This window comes from Sprattus sprattus (assembly GCF_963457725.1).
Source record: "Sprattus sprattus genome assembly, chromosome: 3".
NCBI lineage: Eukaryota > Metazoa > Chordata > Actinopteri > Clupeiformes > Clupeidae > Sprattus > Sprattus sprattus.
The window spans coordinates 50,626,946-50,648,467 of record NC_137922.1 but is presented as its reverse complement, the minus strand read 5'-3'; the positions used below and the strand labels follow the sequence as shown (position 1 = coordinate 50,648,467).

At 39.2% G+C, this 21,522-nt stretch overlaps 1 protein-coding gene across 1 annotated transcript; it reads right to left on the bottom strand.

The window, feature by feature from the left end:
* Positions 1-12,256: 12,256 nt before the first annotated feature.
* On the bottom strand, positions 12,257-19,675 carry LOC308363099 (uncharacterized protein; the record flags this gene model as incomplete). Its single annotated transcript, XM_080835873.1, has 5 exons — positions 12,257-12,513; positions 15,969-16,103; positions 16,377-16,631; positions 16,739-17,014; positions 19,612-19,675. The coding sequence occupies 5 exons, from the start codon at positions 19,673-19,675 to the stop codon at positions 12,257-12,259; spliced, it is 987 nt and encodes a 328-aa protein (XP_080691999.1).
* Positions 19,676-21,522: the final 1,847 nt, after the last annotated feature.

Genomic DNA, 21,522 nt, shown 5'->3' with positions numbered 1-21,522 from the left:
CTGTTGTTGTACAGAGATGTTCTGGATTGCTGGTGGTAAACTGCTGGTTTGCTGAATGAGACAGGTGTCCATGACTTTTAGAAGGAGTGGTCATTGAATGCATTTTATATCAGAGCAATGCGAAAGTATTGTCACATGATGGCTCTTGCATGTGACATGAACGGGAGTTCAACACGCAAGGTTGTATAAAACAATTACATTTATTTAAGTATAATACAAACAGTCAGTGTAATTGTCTAAAAATCAAAGTGTGGTGCAAGCGGGTGTCTGAGTAGTGTACACATGTTAAACAAACAAACATAAACCACGCGTCGAGGAGAGGGAGCCCCTGCACTCTGCACCAAGGCCTTCTTATGGTGCAGTTCATCAAGGCCTGAATCATCTTCTTCTTCTTCTTCTTCTTCTTCTTCTTCTTCTTCTTCTTCTTCTTCTGTAGTGTTTACTGGCAGTTTACAAACAATGTGCACTACTGCCATCTACTGGACTTGAGGTGCGATCAATTGGATTTCAAAATAATAACAATAAAGGAAAAAACAACAGAAAACAACAACCTTAAATCCTATTTGCTAATTTGCTTCTTTAATGAATGTTGGCTGTCAATTGTCGAGAATGTAGATCAAAATGTTTTTTTTTTATATATATACAGCCGCGGAAAAAATTAAGAGACCACTTCAAAATTATCAGTTTCTCTGGTTTTACTATTTATTGGTATGTGTTAAAGTAAAATGTACATTTTAGTTTTATTCTATAACCTACTGGCAACATTCCTACCAAATTTCAAATAAAAATATTGTCATTTAGATCATTTATTTGCAGAAAAATGACAATTGGTCAAAATAGCAAAAATGATGCAGTGTCTTCAGATCTCAAATAATGCAAAGAAAACAAGCTCATATTCATTTTTAAACTACACAATACTAATGCTTACACTTAGGAAGAGTTCAGAAATCAATATTTGGTGGAATAACCTTGATTTAAAATCACAACTTTCATGTGTCTTGGCATGCTCTCCACCAGTCTTTCACATTGCCGTTGGGTGACTTTATGCTACTCCTGGCGCAAGAATTCAAGCAGCTCGGCTTCTTTTCATGGCTTGTGACCATCCATCTTCCTCTTGATCACATTTCAGAGGTTTTTTATGGGATTCAGGTCTCGAAATTGGGCTGGCCATGACAGGGTCCTGATCTGGTGGTACTCCATCCACACCTTTACTGGCCTGGCTGTGTGGCATAGAGCATTGCCCTGCTGGAAAAAACACTTCTCAGAGTTGGGGAACATTGTCAGAGCAAAAGGAAGCAAGTTTTTCTTCCGGGACAACGTTGTACTTTGCCTGGCTGAGGTTTGTAAAAGACCATAAGGATTGAAAAAGCGGACTGGAGGTTCTTCTAAGTTCGTCTTCTCTGATGAGTCCGATTTCACAGTAGGTGCAAGACTCTCTGGCTTGTAGGCCTCTCCAGGTCTCCGTCTAACCATCAGACGACCATGTGTTGGGCAAAGCTGAAAATTGGACTCATCAGAGAAGACGAACTAGAAGACCCTCCAGTCCGCTTTTTTCAATCTTTATGGTCTTTTACAAACCTCAGCCAGGCAAAGTACAACGTTGTCCCGGAAGAAAAACTTGCTTCCTTTAGCTCTGACAATGTTCCCCAACTCTGAGAAGTGTTTTTTCCAGCAGGGCAATGCTCCATGCCACACAGCCAGGCCAGTAAAGGTGTGGATGGAGTACCACCAGATCAGGACCCTGTCATGGCCAGCCCAATTTCGAGACCTGAATCCCATAAAAAACCTCTGAAATGTGATCAAGAGGAAGATGGATGGTCACAAGCCATGAAAAGAAGCCGAGCTGCTTGAATTCTTGCGCCAGGAGTAGCATAAAGTCACCCAACGGCAATGTGAAAGACTGGTGGAGAGCATGCCAAGACACATGAAAGTTGTGATTTTAAATCAAGGTTATTCCACCAAATATTGATTTCTGAACTCTTCCTAAGTGTAAGCATTAGTATTGTGTAGTTTAAAAATGAATATGAAGTTGTTTTCTTGGCATTATTCGAGATCTGAAGACACTGCATCTTTTTTGCTATTTTGACCAATTGTCATTTTTCTGCAAATAAATGATCTAAATGACAATATTTTTATTTGAAATTTGGTAGGAATGTTGCCAGTAGGTTATAGAATAAAACAAAAATGTACATTTTACTTTAACACATACCAATAAATAGTAAAACCAGAGAAACTGATCATTTTGAAGTGGTCTCTTAATTTTTTCCGCGGCTGTATATATATAGTAATAAAGGAAAAACAACAGAAAACAACAAACTTAAATCCTATCTGCTAATTTTGTTTCTTTAATGAAAATACGCTTCCTTAGAATAATAAGGTTCCATCTGCGTTTCCAAAAGATGATTGGGCCACACATAGAACCTTATAACACCAAGTCTGAGAATAACTTTGTAGATAAAACCTTTTTGTTTTCAGAATAAAACACTCAAAATGTATATATTTAAAAAAAAAACTTCTTAAATAATGTTCATAAATTATGCCAGAATAGGAATATGCAAAAAAAAAAATGTTTTGACAAAAACGCAGATAGAACCTTATTATTCTAGGGTAGCGAATAATCAAAGCACTCGTTATGTTTTCTGACCTAGGCTGACCTAATAAGGTGTCGAATAAAAAAACCTTCTTGACTTTCTCCACTTCCCTCTGGAAAAATCCCCAACACCCTGGAAAATTTTAAACACCATAAAACAAGATGTTCGACATCTTCTGTTACTGCACAAATCTCACATTTTCCAGATGGATGTTTACGTATTGTATGCAAGTTGCTATTTAAACCAGTATGGCCTATTCTCATCCTTGTGGACCAAACCTCCTCCTGTCTGTTCGAGTAGCTGGATTTGCTATTTGAAATATATTTTTGAATTTTGTACAGGTGTCTACCCTTTACCTCCTTATCCCATTCTGTTTGCCATATGATTTTAATTTTGTGTTGAATGAGTACCTTGATTTCTGACGTACTGAGTAGAATATTTAACTGAATAACCTCTTCTTTTGTTGCCTCTTTTGCCAGCTTATCGGCTTTCTCGTTTCCATCTATTCCTTTATGGGCAGGGACCCACACAAACTGAATTCATATTCCCTGTTCATTGTTTTAAAAATGATGTTGTTAATTTCATTTAATATGTCCTGTCTGCATGATGATTCTCCACTTTGAATGGATGTGAGAGATGATAGAGAGTCAGAACAAACAACTGCCTTAGGGGGCCTGATTTCTTCTATCCACTGTAATGCAATTATAATTGCCATCATTTCAGCTGCAAATATGGACAAGTGATCTGATGTTCTGTTTTTTATACAAATTTCATGATCAGGGATATATACTCTTATACCCGTTTTACTCTCTGAATCTTTAGATGCATCTGTATAAATCTGTGTCACGTCATTGTATAACCTTTCCAGATATTGCTCTACATTCTGGTACACTCCTCCAGATTTAGCTATTTCTTTAGTTTCCATGTTTACCATAGGGGAGCAAAACAACCAAGGTGGAAAGGCCTGATTCATCACACCTGCGCAGACTCTACTACCTCAGCTGTGGAACACAGAGAGCACTGATAGCAGGGGGTGGGGCAGACCAGGCTGGGTCGTGACAGTATCCACAGTTTTGTTCACATTTGTCTACTGAATGTGAAAATGTTTGCAAACAACTGTAAACATGCTATGACCTTTGAGGCTGTAAATGGTCATGGTTCTCAGCATGCCTGACCATTTATAAATCAACAAAGGTAGCAAAGCCATTTCCAAGTAATTCTTGTACATTATCTTTGAAATCTTTAAATCAAGGATGATATTTTGCAATGGACTGTATGTAAGTGTTCACAGTTGGATAGTGTCCCTGAAACAGCTAAACTGGAGCCATAGGGGCTTTCAAAATCTGCGGAGCAGGAACAATGGGAGAGCATGGAAGAGTGGAAACATTACAATAGATAGGGGCATAAGCAGGAGGGGACGTAATGTCTGGTTTAACAGCAGCAACAGAAATACCAGCAGCTGAGGCTAGGACAGGATAAGCTACTGAAGCTGATTGTTTGACCACTGTCACACCTAGGGAAGAAATTACATACACCAAGAGCGGACGGGGTCGGTTTTACCATATTCAACAATTGTTTTATTTGAGATTTCGAGCGGTGCAATTATCCAATCTGAACATGTAAGCAAAACGTCTGCGTCAAATCCAAGGACAAAACATAGGATCAGCACCACACGCCGATACTGGGCCAAGACCAGCGGTTTAGGCAGTGTTTGCTGCAGGTTGAATCTCCTGAAGGAGGAGAAGCCAGAGCTTTTAATGAGTCAGGTGAACCTGTGTGCCCGGTGCACCCAATTAAGGCTCATCACCTCCAACCAGCCAAACTGCACACAGAGACAAAAGAGCACAAACAGAGGGTTACATATAGTACATGGAACCACACAGGCCAGCAGGCCGTCACACCACCCTGTCCAATCAAGTGCTCCATTCCCCATCAACCAACAATAGCAGGCGATCTTGAACCATCTTAAACAATCCCCATGACTTGGTTGTGGACTGCACAACCGCGTCCGTATCCTGCTCTGCATCCATAGATTGACCGGTTAGGCCCAGTTCTCTCCCTTGTACGTCACTTTGGACAAAAGCGTCTGCTAAATGACTAAATGTAAAACACCATTTTGCTTATCAATCAACAGAGCACACAAATACATGCCATATTTTGCCTTTTGTTTTTGGTTCATTAAACCAGACCACCACTCAAAACTCTGTCTAAGGCCCCACTCACTACTCCATCCATCTCTTTTCATTTTATCGCATCTTTTCAATTTGGTCTCCAGAACAAAGCGAGCCAAAGTTACAGTCGTAGCAGGGGAAGGTTTTAAATCAGCCATATTAATTCAGACCAAGATATTGCTTTGACAAGACAACAAAGTTAAACACAATACACAGCACAAACACAGCACATACACGGAACGCTGAAACAGACTGCCAAAAGATTGATTCGCTATGGTCCTAGTAATAAACAATTCAGTCAATTGTAGCGAACAGGATGTTTCTATGTGCAGACGTTCTTTAATGAGAGCTTTGAACAAATTAAACGTGTCACACCTGCCTCCTCTCAGCAGGAGGTGACGAGTGGCACCAAGCCAACTGCTCTTGCTACCATGGAGGCTCCCCATCTACAGCCTCTGATACAGGAAGAGGTTGTGGAACCAGTCACCAATGTGGCCACAGCAACACTCAGTGGCATGCTGCTGGAGGAGACTGTGAAGCAAGATCATGTCAGTGAGGTAGATGTATACTGTCGGTCAACTCTACATCAGCATTGGCCTTGTTCGGCTCAGGTCTGATTTCAACCAGTAGATTAGAGTAGATTTTCAACCCATAAAATGCAGATGAAAAAAAACACATTTTAGAAATAATAATAATGCAGTTTATTTAATCATAATTAATTTTATTTGTTGAGCACTCTTCATTCTAGCAGAATCTCAGAGTGCTAAAAAACAGCTCTCAGCAAAAGCACAGCTTAAGAAAATTATAAGTTTTTTTTAAATGTAGGAAATGCCTTTATGAATAAAAAGGTTTTTAGGCCAGTCTTAAAACAGTCTGTGTTGCCCTTAAGTGGTCCGGGAGGCTGTTCCACAGTCGCGGGGCTGCAGCGGAGAAGGCCCGGTTGCCCATGGTCCGTAGCCTGGTGTTTGGGATCTGCAGGTACAAACTGTTATTGGATCTGAGGGGGCGGTTTGATGTTTGGGGAGTGATGAGTTCTTGCAGGTAAGGGGGGGCTTGACCATTTATGCATTTGTGGGTGAGTAGGAGGACTTTGTAGTCAATGCGGGATGAGACAGGGAGCCAGTGCAGTGAGTGTAAAATGGGGGTTATGTGGTTGTATTTCCTGACTCTCATCAGGATCCTGGCAGCGCTGTTCTGGATGTACTGCAGCTTTTGGATGTTCCTGCCAGTGATACCAGTGAACAGTGAATTGCCGTAGTCCAGTCTTGAGGAGATGAAGGCGTGGACAAGCTTCTCAGCATCTGTAAAATCAAATAGTACCCATGGATCACAGAATGAGAACAGAACTCATTAGATAAGATACGCTTATCAATTTAGTTTTACTCCAAAGACTAAAGCTGTTCCACCACCATCCATAGGCCTTCCATTGATGCCCCTCAGTGGCAGTCAAACAGGAGGGGGAGGCCCAGCTAGTGGACCCCCAACCAATGGACCACCGGCTAACATGTTCCGGAAAAGAGCAGGTGAGTTTGTCGACAGTGTGCTACTAACAACACCTGACTGTTGAGTCAGTGTGATATTTAAATGGAGTGATCTCACAGACTGAGAGACTTAAGGTTGTTGTCTTCACTATATAAGATCACTTAGTTGGCTAAATATTTCTGAAGTTTTTACAGTAGAGTTCCATTTTTAAACATATTCAGCCTTAAGATCATTTCTAATGCCCTGAGATTAGTTCCACTGCATGCAGTATATTGGTTGTAACTCTGCCGTGTGTATGGTCCTATATCAGACCTTTTGAATTAGAGCTTTACATGCAGTGATCTGTAATTATAGTTTGAAAAGGGTTTGAAAAAGACTTGTCTTTGTCCAGGTAAATTGGTGAAATTCCTCTTTTTCTCTTTAGTGTTATTATTAGCACATTACCCAGCCCTGCTGTAAACCTCTTGATTAGTATGTTGGCATAGTGATCTACAGCATGCTAATGACATCAGTGGTCTTGTTCACCAGGAACCTGGAACAGAGAGGCAAAGAGGCCATCATTATATCATATTCCTGCAACTAGAGCTAAATGTTTATCATTGTTGTCTTGTTTGTTCTTCATACAGTATGTGCAAGTGAAATGGGCGAAGGCATTATGCAGCCTTGTCCACCTTTGGCTGGGCTCTCCAGACTCCCCATTGCAGCTGAGGTAACACACATCACACAAGTCTGAACTAATGTAGGCTAGAAACCACTTGTACAGAAAACAAATGTAGATGTATGTGATATATTGCTATGTTGATTTTTTGTTCAACAGACTGCTGACCATGTCAGTGCTTAGGGCTTCTTATCCTTAAATCCATCTATAGTGGTAAGTTTCTGCCAGTATAAGCAACCTGAAATTACAAAGAATTGTATGATATTCTTACAGTTTCATGTTATTGTTTTTGTCTGTTTGTTTTTCAGCCTTAAAGAATGCAGGGAATTTTAACAAGCCCACAGAAAGCAGACATTTCACTCATTTTCACACATTGTTACGAAATATAAATGTTCATTTAGCATCACAATTGCATTTTCATGTCGTCATTCCCTTTCTTTTGCATAAAGATGCCTCTTCTTTTGTTGCTACCGCCTCTAACACCTTTGGTCCTATTGTTCCCTTACCATTGTCTTTTTTTCCTCAGTTTGCTTGATTCAACAGTATTCGACAGAAGTGAGTACACACCTGTGTAATATACTTACATGTCAAAGATTCAAAATGGACGTCAGATATGCGACCCAATCTGAGCTTAACAGCTCTTCGGCACAAAACTGAAAAATTGAACTAGTGCTGACAGTGTAATACAGATTGGGTCACAAGGAGGCACAAGAGAGCAAGAACACGGTTGATCAAACTCTGGATGCATGTCTTATGTGTGAAAACATGCATCTAAACTTGACACTTGACGTATTGACCTGTTTCGTATTTTTTTTGCCTATTGCACATGCCTTTGATTTCTGAGGTCACTGATATTTCTGTCACATAATGATTGGTTTCTGTCTGGTGTGTGTGGATTGCTCTCTCCCCTTCAGTATGCATTGGACTTTTGCTTTTTTTTATATTATACACAACACAATATTGACTCACATCACATTTTTGCTCATTATGCTCATGGCATTTAGCCCTTTTTTTTAAGTATTCTTGCTGAGTCAGTTGAACTAAAACCCAGGAAGTTGTCAGCTGTGTTCTTAATCTGAGAGTTGACATGTTTTTAGGTAAAAAAAAAATGTACTTGAACAAGATAGTGTCTATCTCTCTTTGTCTCCAAGGACTAAACATCTAGTTGTAATGTTGTAATTACTATGGACAACAGGTCATATTAAACATAGTGGAGAAAAAGGATTACCCTTTTTAGACAACATTTTACCCTTTTTAGACAAAATATTGTCACTAGTGGGACAGTGGAACCAGTATTCTTTTTTTTCATATGACCCAAATACAGTGTGAGCAACTTCCTGTCTAGATGGTCATTGACAGGAAGCTGGCTGGGGTCACATCAGCCCACATATTGGCCCAAAACAACACAAATGATGGAAGGCACACTAAAGCCTGGTTGCACAACTATAATTGTATACACATGCTGTGATTTTCTGTAATTTTCTCTCAAAATTCTCTGTTTTCGTTTGTTCACTCTGTATCAGTATGCAGACACGTTGTAGCCCTACTTGCATGAGTATCGCATATGTGCCATCCAAGAACTTGTGTTATTTTTCGACACCTTGGTTAACCCCTTAGTTTGCTAGTAGTATTCTCTCACCTCTACTTTCACATCTCTCTCTGGCCCAGCTTATTTGAAACCAGGAGCTCTGAGGGGCTTAAACCAGTTGTCTGTAAGGGCGTTTCCCAAAGTATGGTAAGCCTGACTATTTTATAGAATCCCTCCTACAAATCATCTTTCATTTTTGGAGTGTTTCCCAAAAGCATTGCAACTTACAGTAAGTCGTGCTTGAAAACATATGCCTTCTCGAAGAGGGTCTATTCCTTAGTACGGTATGCAGAAAATTCAGTTTTTCATGTCACGCCTTCACGTTAATTATACTGTATGTAGGTTGAAGCTATGAAGTTCAAAGGGCAGCTATGATGTGATCTGCTGTCACTAAATAAGGTGATATTTCAACACAGTTTCCATGGACAGTGTCCATTAAGAAGGCCTAGGTCTAACTCTTAAGAGCAGGGCATGCACATTCATGCTATGGGCTTGTTTGGAAAACAAGGGCCCCTTGTTTGAATTTGAATCACTCGTTGAGAACTCGTGAACGAGAACTGGAAAACAGAACCGTTGTCATCTGATACTATACTCTTATCACAGTTCTTTCTTGTTCCTTAAATAGCGTGTGCATGGGGTCAAGTTATGAATTTAATTAAATTGTTTGGGGAGGGTTTATACACATAAACCTTATTATTAATCTTAATTTTGTAATCATTAGATAAGATTAGATTCAACTTTATTGTCATTGCACAGAGTACAAGTACTGAGACAACGAAACGAGTTTAGCATCCAACCAGAAGTGCAAAATAGCAATAAAAGTGCAGAGTATGTGCATATGTAAAGCGGAAAAAGTGAATAAATATTATATGTACAGTAACAAGTAGAATATGACACAGAATTGTAATAGAAACAGAATTGGAACTAGCAGCAATTGAGGTTGAAGTGATATGATAAGTATATAAAGTGCAGGTGTAAGTAAAGTGGTGGTAATAAGTGAAATGAAGTGAATGAGGTAGAAGTACAATTAATACAGGTAATGCAGCAATAAGTGGATACAGTAGTAAGTAGTAGTAACAGTAGTAAGACATTATCATGAAATATTGTCATTAATCATAGTTGCTGTTACTTATATGTCCTGTTAACCATAATTTGTTTATATATTGTATATTGTGATATCTGTAAATCAAAGGTACAAAAAAACTCCTATATTAATTCCTACAAACTCACCCGCTTATGGTTGTCTTTAAAAGAGAACAACAATTAAGTGAAGTCTTTTAGTTAATCAGATCTTTCAGTTGAGGAGCACATTCATTCAGTTAGGAATATGCAGACTTTTAACCGGCACTGCATGTAAGTGTAGCTTATATAGTCATATGGCACTGTATAGAAGTTTTTGTCGCCATCAAAAAAGTGAAATAAATGTTGTTTGACTCATATACAGATTTTGTGGGTCTCAACTTCAGGAATTCATAACTGTTAATAGCCTGTATTAAAAAAAGAATGCGTATTGCAAATGTCATTGTTCAAAGCATGCCATGGGAAATATTAAAAAGGACTGGGGTGATTTTTTTTGTCCTTGAAAGCATAGTGTGCTGATACTCCCCGCTGTTCTTATCTCTGTAACTCTGTTAAATAGACACGGCCTGTGAGAGAATTCATCCCACTCTCACAGACTGCTTGTCACTCTGTGTGTTTCTGATCCTTCTGCAGAAGACTAATACACTCATTACTAATGACTCATTAAAAGACTGATCTTGCATTAGACTGGTTATTAACAGATTTCCAATACAATCCTCAGAGCGTTTTTTTAAAACATGTAAGTAGAAAAGCTGCACTTGTGTGTATTTTGCCTAAATGAAATGAGCCCTCAAGCTGAGAAAATATTATAGGCTTGTGAACATTGTGCCATTGTGCAACAATTAAAACCGTTTCCCCATCCTGTAAAAGATATCAACAGACCCATGGGAATGATCTTTTACAGATGAGATGTTGACTTCTTGTTTAATTTTAAGCAGCAGTTTGCATGTACTGTGACTACACTGGCCCACTCAGGGTAGCCGACAAGTACCAAACACTGCACTTACTTTGCAAAGGGATGCATAGATGCATGCATGCTTCCCCACCTCTTTAACACAGGAAAAGAGACGAACTGAGACAGAGCTCACCATGTGTGACACACAAAACAGTGCCTTAGTTCTGAAACCACATCCCTTTGCCAGATAAGCGTGTGTTGTGTGTGTATGTATGTGTGTGTGTGTGTGTGTGTGTGTGTGTGTGTGTATGTGTGTGTGTGTGTGTGTGAGAGAGAGACTGAGGGAAAAGAGAAAGGGGGTGTATACAGCACTTAACACTCTAAGGTCCAAGGCCTTTTAGACTTTTCTAAGTTGTCTGACATGCCTTGATGTTTTTGTACATTTTGCTTAACTAAAAACATTGATGCACAAATGGAATACATGATTCTATTCTAGAAGACCTCAGCAATAATATTAGAAAAGGGTTCAATGTTTCCGTGGTTGTTCTTTTTATGTCTCTAAGACGAAAACTCAAAAATAAAAATATCCCGGACGAGGGATATAGACCTTTTAGTGTTAATCTTAGAATGAGGGGTAAGAAAAGTTGACACACTTCCTGCAACTTTTGTTTCAGATTTGTTTTACATCCAAGCACTATGAAGCGGTAGAGTGGACACAGGCAGTAAAGCAAAGAGTGACACAAGCAGTATAGCATTGAGTGCAATGGAAATGTCTAGTCCATTCTCTATTTTCACTCTAATCTAATGCATCACATCAAATGGAAATAATGAAGGCTAAGTTTCACCACATTACTGTTTTTTTTTTTTTTTAAACTGACACAGACACGTTTAGACTGGAGGGATATTTCACATGCATAGGAACAATGCAGCAGGGCCAGTACAAGTTGCACTGTGATGAGCTGGCCACATCAAAAGAGTTTGACTAATGCAATTAAGACAGATGCATATGTGGTCACCAGACCAATGTACAACAAGCACAGAGGAGCCATACCGAAGCACAGAGTGCTCAGTCAGTCAGCTCTGGGGCCAATGCTTGTTGCAACCGGCGCGTCTATTCAGTTTGTTCATATACTGGTTCTCACTGTTTTTTGGAAAATTAACGATAACCATAAACCACAGTCACAGAGACATACATACACTTTTGTATGTGCCTTCAAATGTTTTTAATTTTATCAGAAAAATTTGATACCACAGCCAGGTCATCATTGACAAATTAGAGCCTTTACAATTAATGTGTGCACAAAACAATGACATTTATTTAGCACTAACAAAATGACAATATGAACTACCCTGTACGAAATGTTACTTGGCAAAATCTCTATATGTACAAATAAATGCAATTTTAAATGCTTCCTGTTCAAACGCACTTTTACACAGCTTAACTGACAGGTATATCATTTTTGCAATTTTAAGGAACACGCCAATAACATTATTCTGTAAAACACTACACAACATAACATAAATGTTCACACTAAAACACTTCTGTGCAATGTAACATTCAGCTCCATATGTCAGACACCAAATTAATTAAATACATTTTCTATAAGAATGTACACATCAATCAAAGGGCAAGGAACCAGTTTCCCACTTTTTAATTCAACCCCAAGTTTTTTTTTTGTATTACTGAAAATATTATTATTGATATCATTGTTTTGCATAGAAGGTAAACACATCATGTCAGACCCCAGAAAGAAAACAAACAAGATAACGAGAGTCTTAGGTCTTTTACTTCTAGGGCCCCTTCCTCCTGGGCTGTGGTAAAGGAGGGATCAACTCGTCCTCATCCTCCATAGGAGGGGGTGGGGCCCGAGGCCGGGGTTGTTTTTTGGGCTTGGGGTCGGCCTGGGTGGGATCGCCCTCTGGGCCCTGGAAGTAGCTCTGCTCGTCAGGAGTGGGGGGCACTGGTTGACCCCGGGCCGTCTGCTTAGGTCGGGGACGTGGGCCCGTGCCGATGTACTGCAGGTTGGACAGACGTAACTCCTCCTCATCTGGTTAGATGATAAAAAAAAAATTGGGGGTGAAACACACAGAATTTTTCTTTGAAATTCTGTGATGAGGAGAGAGACTGAGAGAACGATAGAGAGAGAGAGAAAGAGAGAAAGAGGGAGCAGACTCAGTCCAGGTAGCTGATTTTTATCCACTGTCATGAGTCAGTTTAGACATCTTTCCGTAAAGTTACTTCTGATGCATGTTTTTAAAGGTAACTAGTCTGTACAACATCTTCAAATTCCTTTTTTTTTTAAATGTTTTTTCACAGATACAGAGGAACAGAAAAGTAAACAAACACACAGATTGACAAAATATAGTAAAAAAAAAAAAAAAAAAAACTTAACAACCATGAACATGCTGGATTGCATTTTCAGATTCCTTTTGACGTATTGCAGTGGCGTTGTTAGGGCCGATCACTCAGACCTCGTTGGAAAATGTTATGAGGTCAAGGAAAGATATGAAGGAGAACTAATTAGGACTAGGAAAAGACAACCGTAGTGCTAAGAGAATCCGATCCGGCTGCACTTACACTAGGCTATATAATTATGCAACGGCGGATATTATTGACGTGGGTCTTAAATGTGGGATGTATTATTTCCTTTCCTTTTGTAAAGGATAGTCTAGTGTACCTATGCTAAAAGAGATAATAAAGGAAGCATTGAAGCACCTTTCCTAAGGATTTAGAGAATTAGACCAGCTCTTAACATTGCTGCCACATAGATGCCTCAAGGTCTTTTCACGTAGAACCTTGCACACAATCACCCAGATGAAAGGCTCAAGGTAAAAACTCAAGGTAAATCATTGAGCATGGGTACTACACAATGGGTACTACACAATGTGTATTCAAAATGATATGGATGTCAAAAATATGTATTCTGACGTGCACAAGGGTCCCGGACTGGCAAGAATCTAAAAATGTTAAAATGATAACTGTCTTAAAATCTATTGGCCCATAAGAAACGTTTAAAAAATGAAGTATCTGATTGGGTTGATATGGCCAAGTTCATGAGGTCAGTTTGGATTTATTGGACAGCATCACGCAAAATGTCGCAAAGAAAGCATAATGATTGTGCTGCTGTGCCTTATTGCTGTTACAAAGTGCTGCTGTTGTGTTAACTGAATTTTTCATTTGAGCTTTTAAGCAGTTTGGTTTGTGTCTCTGTTAGGAGGTTGTGATTTTGCCAAACAGAACTGGTAAAGCATGATGAGTGAAGTGGGCCCCACACAAAACGTAATCCACCACTTCAGGTTTCAGATGGAACCAGAGACTATTTCAGGAAGTTCAAAATGACACATTTGTCACACCTTTTTTGAACTGTGCCCTACTGAAGGACAACTAGGGGCTGATATCGGTCCACTAGTGAGCTAGAACACTAAAACCAGCAACCGCAACTTGGCTATACAATGGAATCTTGTGACGCAAGCATCTGCATCCGCAGAAAATCTAGAAAAGAAAATCCAGAAACAACAATGTTTTACAGTTGCTTTTAACGAGATGAATAGACACAGGGCTATCTCTGTAGGGATCCTCTCCATGTCGTCACACACTTAACATTATGAGCCTGTCAGTGGTGAAAACAAGTGACTTTGACGTGGATGTTTTCCCCATAGGATTACAATTCATGTCCCTAGTACAAATTTGGACCTAAAAAGATTGGAAAATAGTTCAATAGTTTCCCTTGAAAAATTGTGCTCAGAGGGCAGGGATCAGGGGCCGTATTCACAAAGCTTTTTATCTTACCACTAAGAGTGCTCCTAACTCGCGCTAAAACATTTTACGTAGGAGTAATTTCTTAAAAGTGATTCACAACACCTCTGAGACCTACTCATACTAAGGATAATACAAACTCCTGAGCTTAAGATAAAAGCACCGTTGCTATGGATGACGTTGATTCTCATGCACGAGTTTAGAAGGGGTGAGGACTGTGATTGGTTGTTGACAGGCTCTCGTATTAAAAACTCATTTGGGACGTCCCTCTAACAATCCCACTATATCAACTGAAAATAAGAGAATAAGCTAGGCTTCAAATTAAGTCATATTAAATAGTTATGGACAGTGCAGTTAGCAGAATGCACACGCATGATGACAAGTTTGTGCATCCAACGGGAATGACACTTTGCACGTTAAGAGAAAAAGAAAGCGATCAATATAAAATATGGCAATTGCATGTAATCAAGGCAGTAATAATTAAAGCACCCAGCAAACTGTTAGGCTTTTATATTTCCAGCCCTTGACCACTTCAAATATCAGCACATACGGCCCTTCAAGCGAAACGAACGTGAAACGTAGCCTAAGCGAAAGCCTACTGGTCCCAGGACCAATAGCCACTGTCACCCCAGCGGCATCCAGCTGGTAAGTTCTCAAAAACCTGCTGCAGACCGCTCTCCGTTGAAATGCACGAGTCATCGGTACATCCAGGCCACGGTGGACGAAAACGTCCTCATCTTTTGATGGGGCAATTATTGTAATGTGTGTCCCGTCACTGGACATTCCTGCGATCGCCATGGAATTTACTTTGATCTTGTGTAATTGGCGATTGTCCAAAGGCAACTGGACAGTTGGATGATGTGGGGTCTACAGTGCGTTGATAGTTTGATGAATTAAACGGCTGACTGATGATTCCCAGTGTCGTAATTTGCGTTTTCCGCGAAGGCAAATAGGCTATCTTTATGTTTCCAAACATTTCACTTCGGGACACATCGTTGTTTAAAGGTGTCATTGCATCCCGCGCTAATTCTACGACAATATTAATACCTTCACGGTTTAAGCAATGTCTTTTATCAATTCCAAGTCGGCTGCAGCCATCTTACGATTTTTTGTGAACAAGTCTTAGTGACTTAGGAGTCCTCATGAGGAGTTTTAAGCTGTCTTAGACTTAGGTGCTACTTTTAGGGATAAAATACTTTGTGAATTGCTCTTAGTAAAAAAAAATAGGAGTCCTAAATTTAAGACTGACACGCCCATTATTTTTAGGAGTTTCTCCTAAATTCGCCACTTATGAGCTACTTTTAGCCCTAAGATTCTTTGTGAATACGGCCCCTGGTGTACATACACACAGTGTTGTTGGCTGCACAACAAAGTGGAATACCAATGCTACATGTTGACAGATTACACCAAACAAAAAGGCTTTTAAAATTTAAATTCTTGTAGATTCCTTAGAATTGGGTTTTGTCACATAACTCTTGTCACATAACTAAGTCTATGAATCGAATGAATGCTTCCTAACTGGTGTATCAGTTTTAGGAGTATACAAAAACAGAATTTACATTCCAACTGTGACACAGAACAGACAGACTACTGCGTGTAATGTGGGGAGACTGGCTGCACCATCACAATGCTTTGTGGCCTGCACAACAGGATGTGTGTAGACAAAGAGTCGGAGGGGGAGAGAGAGAGAAAGAGAATGAGGTGAGGGAGAGAGAGAGAGAGAAAGAGGTGAGGGAGAGAGTTTACCGCGTTGCCTCCTTCGATTTCGCCGATGATTCTTGCAGCAGATGACAATAAGTGACACGATCAGAATCAGCAACAGAGTCCCACCACCAGCGATGATTCCCAACATCAACCACTTGTTATAGCCAAACCATTTCTCTAAGGACAAAAGACAGACAGAGAGAAAGAAAGAGAGATAAAGATATAACTAGAAGTGACTGAATATCATGCTTCACAATCAGATACACAGTGCTATTATACGTATCACTAAAATGTAGTAACTGCTGGCGTATTTAAATCTTGAATACAATAGTAACATGCCTTAATACATCTTACAACAGATAACAGTATACTCTACACCATAAAAAGATCCAAGCAAACATATACACACACACACACACACATTTTAAATCACAGATGACAGTTATTAACCTGAGTCTCCACATGATAAGTTGACTTCTTCACTATCTTGTTTATCAGCCTGATACGCATCATTAATAAGACTACATTTATAGCGTTCCGTTGACGCATAATTCTTGCGTTTCAAAGGGTTTGCTTTCTCAGGTATGGGGACGTCGTTGCGGCTCCATGAAAGTGTATATCCTTGAAGACTCTTAGGCTCACATGTTAGGACAGGCACACCTTCAGGGGAACATGCCCAGACCAACTTTGGAACCGGAGCCTTGGCTAGAAGAGACAGATGACCACATCGATTTGGTTCTATCAAAGATTGTATGACTGAATATTTCATTGAGAATTCACCACAGTTGTACCATTTCAGCTTTGCTACTCACCCAACACACAGAGGGAGACCGGTTCTAGCCTTTTCAATAATTTCCCTAGGACATCAAAATGTTCAGCTTTGTATGTGCAAGACATTGTACTTTTAAGATTTGTCAGTAGAAGGTTGCCTTCTTCGTTTACGTTTACAGAAAAAAAAGGAGGCTTTCCCTTCCTCCTTTGATAAATAACTGTATCATTGCATTTCCAGGTAAGCGAATCTTGATCTTTTTTAGCGGATTTCAGTACAATGGTATAAGAGTCTCCCTCCAATTTCTTTTCTTGACATTCTGTGTTGAAAGAAGAGAGTACAATGAGATCAGTCACAGAAAATGCACATAATAGAATCTCCAAAAATACATTACGCTTGTCTTTAAAAATGTAATTGTGATTTCTATGGTACCTTTCATGGCACCATCTTCTATGCCACAGCTTATTTTACTTATAAAAGTGCCATGAGGATGAAATTACTTGATTTTTATTACATATATTGTTTAAATGGAAACATTTAATTAAAATGTCAGGTGGGTTGAAATAATATTTTTAATTAATCACAGTATATAGTATATAAAACACTGGAACACACGGTAATTATCAGGCTAAAAAAGAACACATTCAACAGATATAATTATCTTAGCATATGTAGTGTATATCCATTTTAAAAAGAACAACTGTGATACTGGGGCTGAAAGCTACACTTAATAAAACAACATTGAAGATAATTTCATACAGATCTAAACAAAGTATTACCCACCTGTGGATGCATTTATCTCAAGTCCACAAAGACACAGAACCACAAAAGCAATTTGGAAGTTCATCTTCTAACAGCCTTGGAACAAAAATGTCAGTTTTCAGCTGAGAGAGATAGTTTCCTGTATGTGAGTGTGAATGCCTGCAAGTGTGTGTGGGGGTGCGTTCATGCCGGTTTATAGGTGACTGTGCATGTGTGAGTGTTCTTGAGTGGTTAATGGTTCAAATTCAGAGGAAATGAACCTGACAGTGGTTTAAGATGATTATGATCAAGAAAAAGCTCCCCCTTCCTGTCATCTTAAGGCTTTCAGCCTGAAATCTATCTATGGTCCAGAAGTCATCTTAACCCCTCACCTACCTTAACTTGCTGTCAGGCAACCCTCTTTTCCCAAACAGACAAACTGTTGTTTCCACCAGGCATCTTGACCCTGAAGTTTTACGTTTATGTTATTTGTGTTACTAAAAATGTTCCGTGTTTGAAGCTCGGCATGCTCAAGGATTGAAAAGACCTGCACTGGAGTAATATTTCTATTGCATATTTATGATGATTAACCAGAGCCAAACACTTGAGGCTGATGCAATGTGACTTAAATTGCCATAGAATTGCAGTAGAAGTAAGTGAATTAGTTAAATTTACTGCAACAGGCAGGACAACTCTGAAGCCTATGATTAGTGCACCTACCAATCTTTGAATAGTTACTGACACCTAGTGACGCTTATTTTCATGAGACGTTAGCTGTGTTGGTGAGCTATCTGAAACCTGTTGCAATTTCTTTTCTACCAAACATGTAGTACATTCTCAAATTGTATTGGTCCTTTCTATGAATTGAGAGCAAGAGAAACTAAACCTTATTCTACCAACAGACATTGCCAAAATAATGTTCCTATGGGGCTCCAAAGGTTAAGATAGAACTACTTCTGTCCAGGTCATGGGTTCTATTCCCAGGACAAAAACAGCACATTTGTATATCCCATGTCGTTAGTAATTTGCTCAGAATGTTGCAAAAAGGTCAGTTGAACAGAATGGGCAATCCCAATGTTCAGTGGTCCAATATTTCTTTATAATGACTGCTGCAAAAAAATGAATGGCCGCTGCCATTGGCAAAGAGTTTTGTGCTACTAATTCACATCTTTCATATAATTCTGCAAATATTCCATTCACTTTTCGCAATGGAAATTCAGTGTAACTTAGTCAGCAGGTAGTATGTTGGAATATACATTATCCCTTGCTTAGATAAGTGTTTATGCTAAATGAACAAATGTAGTATTACAGCGCACGCACCTTTTCTCATCTCTTCAGTTGTCTTTCACCTCTACATATTATCTCTTATTTCATATGGATAGAGGGAGGATTTGAACACTTGTTTCTTTTCAACCTGTAAACTTAAACTTGTAATAATTAACTATGTATGAGGTTTTGTTCTCTAATTAAAAATATTTATTTAGTAAGTGGATTACATACGTTTGTGTAACTTATACAGTATGTCTGCAAGTACGTTAGCTTTGTCCTCATGCAGGGGTACCAGTTAATGTAAGGACAATGGTACAATGGGCAGGGCCCAAAATAATTCACATGTGTTACCAGTATAATGTTGGTTCTTGTCATGCTCTGCACCTCTTCACTGTCTGTTCCTTGTCCTCAGCCTCTTATTTTGCCATATCTTATGTTTCTGTTCCATGTGTTTACTTCCTGTCTACAATGTTCTCCTTTTACTAACCTGGGAACAGTTAACCAGCATTGTTTCGGTTCCGCAACTGCTGCTCACACCAGGTGATGGATACAAATTAAAACGATTAATTGCGTCACTCAGTACTGTCCTTATTGTGGTATTGTTCAATGTTACTGAAAGCAGTTGATTGACATGTATGTTAACCAATAGGAAGCCGTATGTTGATAGGCTTGGGACCAATAGGATGAGGGAGTGAATGTGGGGTGCCGGGGTCAGATATGGGGTGAGCATCTGATTAAACATGTCAACCTTAGTACACAGTCTGTCTCACGCGCATTATTAAGCGAACTTGACACCTATAACCTTTACAAAATTGAATTATAACATACCCTCGTCCCTCTGCCTAGCCTTCAGCACCTAGCTGCCAGAAGTTCCATAACTTATCATATACTTAAGTCATTGTTTACCTTGTTTGGACACAGGTGAGCTGACTGAGTGGATCAGGGTAACTTCTTGCAGAGCCAGAAACATAGTGGACAATCGCTGATCCAGACCGTTTACCTGACTGAGTGAATCAGCGGATCGTCCTACACTGCGCTATAGCAGATTGGCTGATCTGGGCAGAGGATCAGGGGAACTTCATCCACACAGCAACGAGGAACAAACATCCATGTTTAAAAAAAATCTTTACAAATAAGACCATGGTTACAACTTTTATTTATTTAATTCAGGCTATTCATTTATTTAACCCTGGCATGGATCATTTGCACTTAAACACAGCAAATACGCAATTCAATAGCAGCAAATAATGTGAGAAATAACATTTTATTTGTCAAGCTTCACACCAGCATTCAAAAGATTTGTATTCACGCTTCTTCATCCGTTTGTATAGTATTTTGTTTGAGCTTGTTGGGGCGAAAAATGCTGCAGGGGGCTAAGACATTGTGATCATGCATCACCAAAGACAGAGCACAGACAAGGAACTGAATCTGCTGACCATGCAGACATTTTCAGTGCTGCCTCACTTGGGGGTGTACGGAGTTGGTTCACTGTGAGGGTGGCGGATGGCTCATGCTGCATGTGCAAGATAGTCAACTTGATGAGATGCAGACTTTGTAGAAACTTGAAGAAGCAGAAGGTTTTGGTCTGAAACTAGCGTGTTAATTACCTAAACGGCATCTTAAAACCTTTCCAACACCAACAACAGCACATTTGGCATTGATAAAAACTTGTTAACATGCTAACTAGTGTCTTTTACCAATATAGTTTGCAATGCTATGCTATGAAACCTCTTCTCATATGTTTGTAGGTTGTTCTGGCCGGGTACACAGAACTGCATAGTACATATCCAGGATGGCAAGTCGGAGACAACAGGTCTGTTTGTCTGTTCTTCACATGGACTTAGACCACCAAATTTAAATTGAAGATGATATCAAAACTACTTGCCTATAAAAATATGATTGGCATTTTTTATGAACTTCATAAAAACCCTCATAGTCCACAGATATTTCAAGGCAAGCAGTTGTCATGACACCAAGAACACACTTTTTTGATCTGTTGTTTGGTCATATTACACACTTGTGTTATCACACTTTTGCAACTTTGGAGAGTGGTACATTTACCATGTGAGATAAGTTGTAGTCATTGTCTAACAAGTAGCTGTCCTGGGTTCAATTCCTGGGAAATGCCAGAGGCTATTATAAGTCACTGTGAATGAAAGGTTCTGCCAACTACAGACCTTGGTTGAGGGTGCATTTTCGGGTCACTTTGTCTCATTGATGGCCCGTGCCTTACATATACAGCAGCAATCGTGGTAAAAGTGTCTTCAGCGACAAATACATCAAACATTTTCTTTCATACATGCACATTTCAATGTAAACGCTGAATTACCACTTATGTATTACAAACAAACACAACAAAATAGAATACTGAAAACATTTCAGCAAAAATAAGTATATGATTTATTTATTTTTTCAAGTATATAGTTTCATTTGTCTGTCAAAATATAGCATATTTTCATCTACAGTAATCAAAATTTTGAACTAAAGTTTTTAGCAAAAGTATCCACAGTATAGTTCACATAGTGTACTGATAAGGGGAAGGTGTTCAATGTTTTAAAAAAGCGTACATGCCATTGAAACAAGTGTGAAAAGTATTGGAAAAAACTGTAAAGATTTTTCTCTAAAATCAAGTTACCTCTTTTGATCAGAGTATCTCAATGTCTGCCAAATTTGCTGTAGATGTATGGAGTTTTTCTGGTAGTGAACATCAAAAGTAAAAGTCAACTCTGCTCTGACTCGAACGTCAAACTGATTGCAAAAATCTTTTAGCCACATTTGCTGAAGCCCTTTTTGAAATAACTGGTGTTGTCTACGTTC